We start from the raw sequence: 5,327 nt of genomic DNA, 5'->3' as shown, positions 1-5,327 counted from the left end.
GGAAATATTTTCACCAGCATCTTCTCACTTTAGTGAAATACAGTACAAACATTTCTGAACCATAATTTTTGTTTTATTTTATCATTCTTTCCCAGTTTCCCAAAATGCCACTGCTGAAATCACCCTTCTTCTCTGATGCTGTCACCTAGTGAAACATGATACCCACAAACTCATTCCTCAGATACCTTTCCTCCTCCATATCAATCATCGAATCACAGAATCATTAAGGTTAGAAAAGACTTCTAAGATCAAGTCCAATCATCAACCTAATACCCTTATGCCCACTAAACCATGTCCTGAAATGCCTTTCATGCCAATGAAGTACTATAATACCTTTTTGTATACTTACAAAATAATGATTCCTAATACTTGTTCAAATGTGAAATCCAGAGGTCTGCTATAATAGCATCTTGTAAAACCTACTGTTAGGTAGCTAAAGATTTTGCACATCTAGAGGCTTTTTTTTAGTGACGAAGATCATGGGATCCATCTATATTATGAGGCAATGACATGTTTATGTTGACAGTGAGCTACTGACCTTTTCTCCAGCTGGACCAGCAGCACCTGGGTCCCCAGATGGACCTGCTCGACCTTTTGGACCTTCTGGACCATCTTCTCCCCGTGGACCTGGTTGACCAATTTCTCCCTAAAATATACCACCTTTTAAATATGGAACAATTGCCTTTGTGCACATATTAAAGTAAGCTTTCAGTAAATGTAGAGATTAAGATCGTAGAATCACAGAATGGTTTGGGTTGGTAAGGACCTTTAAAGGTCATGTAGTCCACCCCGCTGCAATATGTAGAGACATCTTCAACATGATCAGGTTGGTCAAAGCCCCCTCCAGTTTCCTATTAGGAAAACCCCATCTTATGTTCATTAAATACATGCAAACACATAAAAATGAGGCACTAAATATTACTTTCACAAGTGTAAGAGCCCAGTTGCTTTGCCTCAAGATAGCCGCATTTGGAAACTGTGTTTTCTTATTTTTCCTTCCCTAAATTTTTGTGAAGGCACTCTGATAGTCCACAGAAAGAAAAACGTCTGTATCTAAGTACTTAGGTGGATACCATCTTCAGAGTTATTTATGTATACAGACAACAGATACAGGCAGAAGCCTTTTGAAAGAAGTTGTTTTAGAACCTCCACAACACTTCCTATGAAAGAAAGTAAGTGCCCATTGGGCTATATAAACAACATTTTTGGCAGAGATTTGCAAGATGCTAGGCTGGAATGGAAACTTCTTTATCCTGGATAGATTAATTTTCCTCAGACAAACACTGGAGATCTTGGAATATGAGAAAGGAGAGTCCATAGGAAAAGGCTTATTGGAAAGGATATCCAAGACTGACATGCTCTTCCTTTTTATAACTGTGTCATTGTTGATTCACAAAAACCAAATCTCTGGCTCAAATCTGTGGGTGCACAGGGAATAAGAACCATTTAAGCTACTAGCTTTTATTTTATTTTGGTTTCAGTTTATTTGTTCACTTCAGTGGTCCTTTCAAAATAATAAAACTTTTTAAGAGCATATGGCTATGAATAAATGCTTACCCGATCACCTTTAAGGCCCATATCACCTTTAAATCCTGGAAAACCATCTTCACCCTATACAAGGCAGAAATGCATTAATGACTTTCAGTAAAAGAGAAGATTTTTTTCCTGCAGATAGAATAAGAAAATACATTCACTACAGATTAAAGTAATTTGCATAGATAAAATGAGAACATCAGACATGAGAAAGTCTAATATGGCTATTGCTATTTTAGAGAAAGTGTATCAGCGCACTATATAAAATGACTTTTTAGTTTGAAAGTTCCTAATAACAGCTGTTTAAAGCTGCTTAAAATCTCTTTAAAGATAGAGACAACATAATTATTCTGTTTTATTATTAAATTACCTTGCAAAGTCTTTTCTGAACAACTAATCTTTTTTTTTAAATTAACACTCTTTTTAATAAGGTCATTCATTCAATTAACTAAAAAAATAGTGGCAAATTTTTCAATGTTATTCTTTTTGATAGGAGAACCTCCCTTTTAATTATTTTTTCTTTTAAACTAGTGTCTTAATAGTATCGTGAAAGGAATAAAAAAATTGGCTGGTTGGGACATCTTAATAAAAAAAAAAAGGGACACAAATTCAGGTTCATAACCTTAAAGAAGAAGTATTCATCTCTGTATAGTAGTTCAATGTCCCGCAATACTCAGCCCTGCCTACTCTCATTGGCTGATATGATTGAAAGTAGGAAAAAACAATGGACATTAAGACTGAATTCATACACAATGGCAAAACAGGTGTACATTCTTGTTACTCTGAGGGAGAATTACTCTGGCAGAGAATTTACTGCAAGCATTTTAATACATCTCCATGCTGAAATACAAGCAAACACCACTCAGACAAGTTTCTCTTAGGCCTGTATGAGTTAGTTCAGATACAAACAGAAATCTCCAGCATCGTTCACTGAAGTTCTTCATGACTTGTTCTAGCATAACCGATCATTTTTGGTTCCCTCTTTCTTAGACTAACTCATCATACAACTACAGTTCCAATATCCAGACAACAAAGATATTTTTTTAATATACTGAAGTAATATTGCTGACTTAGAATCTGAGCAATATTTTCACTGTCAATAAAGCCAGGGAAGAGTGACACTGCGCTCCATGTTACTGAAAATAAAAAAAACCAAACCCAAGAAAGGCTTTCTATTTGATCCTCACGTTGAAAAAGAATTTTGCAATTTAAAGAAAGGTGAAAAAGTAGAGTGCAGAATACATGAAAAAAGCTTTAGTTGTAGAAGTTGCTCAGTTATGGCCATGGACAGTAATAATTATATGAGACCATTGCAACATATCAGCAAGGACTGACCACGTGCCAACTACTGACCAAACGGCTGCCAAATGAACTGAAACTCTTCTTCAGCTTTCATGGTGAGGTTCCAGCTACTGAGATCTACAAGAGGTTGATTTTACTCCATGTAGGAGGAGAGAGCTGAATGCTCTATTTCCTCTTCTGCTGTTAACAAAAGATAAAATAGCTAAAGACTGCTGGTCACGTTTGCTGATCAGTACAGAGATGGATGTCCTCTGATATCCCTGGGACCACTCCAGATCTACAGAGGCTTTCCTGAATGGTCAGTTTATTTGTTTCTGTTTCTTACAGTGCTTTCCTCCATGTAATGGCATCTGAATGATTTCAGCAAAAAAGGCCTGTGTAATGGATCTTTAAAGCACTGTTGGGACAAACTACGAAATATCTTTGTCTGACCTTTTGAGGTATTCAGTAGAGGTCAGTGTCTTACTGCAAATATGAGATCAACTTTTAGGAACACAGAAATATTGTGGAGATTGTGCTTATCAGTATTTATTCACACACACACACACACATATATATATACACACACATATATTAAGTTTATTTAAATGTGAGTCCTGTATTTTGTCCTAGCTGCATATTAATCACTTAATAAGGCACAAGAAAATCTTTTGACTGCCCAGTCTGCACAAGTATTAAACACACTTGTTTTTTAGCTTAGATTTAATGAGCAACTCTAAAATGAGCATGGAGACTAGACAAACTGTGCTTTAGGAAAGCCTGAAAATGTACAGCAGCTCTTGGCATCTGAGCCTGAAAGACAGACCTCTAGTGCTGAAATCAAGGCTTTTTGGCAAGACTGTCTTCAGGTTTAGAAATAGCTATAAATATATACAAAGTAGCCACCAGAGCCACAAGGCTGAATTTGCCTGTGTGGTCAGGAGGTATGACTAATGCTGTTTGTTATCTGTCTCTCATTCTGCGTGCTGAGGAAAGTGGCAATTTAAACCAATACTGTCTGTAGTTTCAGCCACTGCAGACCATCAGAAGTCAGTACTGATCACAGTAATTGGTGTTTGCTCTAGTATGAGCTCTACATACAGAATTAACGATACCAGGGGGATGTAAAAGCTTTCTTCATATTCATATACATGCATCTGACTGGGGCTGTCCAACACTTTGGCAAAGCCAAAGATATGGGATAAAAATACCTGGAACCTAGAAAGCCATTGAAAGATGTACATAAAAAATACAAAATCCAGCCTACAGCCCTAACAAAACAGATAAAATAACACTAATGTCACCACAAATCTTTCTGATGCACAAGCTTCTCAGTATGTGATACAGTACCTATGAACAAGAGACGGGATATGTCTAACCCTCTACTTAAGAGCGTCTTAAAGAGAAGTTACTTAAACTAGTGTGAAAAGGATCCAAAACCATTATAATAACTGAAGGTTTTATATTCAGTTTGCAGCAGTGTAAATAACCATGCAGGTCACTGATTTGTGAATTGGGCTTGATATGGCCTTAGGATAAAGCAAAAATAAACCCACTGCTGCAAGAGAAAGCACACTGCAGTGAAGGAGACAGGAGATGTTGAAATGAAATAAGGAACACAATAAAAGGGAAAGGAATTAAAATGCAGTCAGATTTACCTTTTCACCTTTGGATCCCTTGAGACCACGGACACCATCAGCTCCCTAAAGAAAGAATATAAAGAATTATCGACATGTATATATTAAAAAAATGGGTGGGGGGAGGAATCCAGTAATTAAATCTTACCTTTACACCACGAGGACCTGGATAGCCAATTGGACCCTGAGGACCTGGAGGCCCCTAAAATATATCAGAGTAAAGAATCGTTGTTTGTACAGTACTTGGTTAGCAAGCAGTTCTCTTCTGAGTCTAATCCTTGTTCTTCTGCTATAATGCAGCAGTCTTGAGTGAGACATCAAAATAACACTGGGCAGCCTGCCACTAAGAAAAGTCACGGCATGACAAAGCATCCTTCAATGTCACTATGAAACTATTAATAGAATTATGAACTTGGTTCTACTTGTATATTTAGGAAACATCTATTCCCAGTATAAATTACCTGAAACAACAGTAGGTAGAAAATGTAACAAACAAACAAAGTAAACAAATAGTTGCCAATTAGAGACCAGTGGTGTCTTACTGGAGAAAATTTATATGTTAAATATGATGATGACACAAATCAAAAGCAGAGATCAAAATAATTGTAATAATAAAAATCATGGCCTGTAAAGGAAAGAGATTCCAAACCTGAAAGTTAAAAGGCTCATGGTGCTATCAATACTGACTGGTGCCTGGATGTGTTATTTATGGTTTGCTGAGCATTTTAAAGATGCTTAAATTTGATACCATGCAATTCAATGGCTGTGTCTAAAGAAACTGAGTTTTGCAAACAGTGGAAGCAAGGAAACATAGATATCTGTGTCTGAAGCTGAGCTGCTTTTCTCTGATGTCTGCGAAGGACAGATAAAATCTTT

At 36.7% G+C, this 5,327-nt stretch overlaps 1 protein-coding gene across 1 annotated transcript in view; it reads right to left on the bottom strand.

Moving 5' to 3' along the window:
• Positions 1 to 5,327, bottom strand: part of LOC104548608 (collagen alpha-1(XI) chain) — a gene marked incomplete at both ends in the record, with an annotated part of 75,385 nt that overhangs the window by 26,675 nt on the left and 43,383 nt on the right. The window contains 4 exons of the mRNA XM_010194681.1: positions 539 to 646; positions 1,558 to 1,611; positions 4,473 to 4,517; positions 4,600 to 4,653. Of these exons, the coding sequence (XP_010192983.1) occupies positions 539 to 646; positions 1,558 to 1,611; positions 4,473 to 4,517; positions 4,600 to 4,653 (261 nt within the window). The remainder of the gene's footprint in view (positions 1 to 538; positions 647 to 1,557; positions 1,612 to 4,472; positions 4,518 to 4,599; positions 4,654 to 5,327) is intronic.

The sequence above is a fragment of the Mesitornis unicolor genome, unplaced genomic scaffold (assembly GCF_000695765.1).
Source record: "Mesitornis unicolor isolate BGI_N332 unplaced genomic scaffold, ASM69576v1 scaffold3821, whole genome shotgun sequence".
Lineage (NCBI taxonomy): Eukaryota > Metazoa > Chordata > Aves > Mesitornithiformes > Mesitornithidae > Mesitornis > Mesitornis unicolor.
This window is presented reverse-complemented; position numbering and strand designations above follow the sequence as displayed.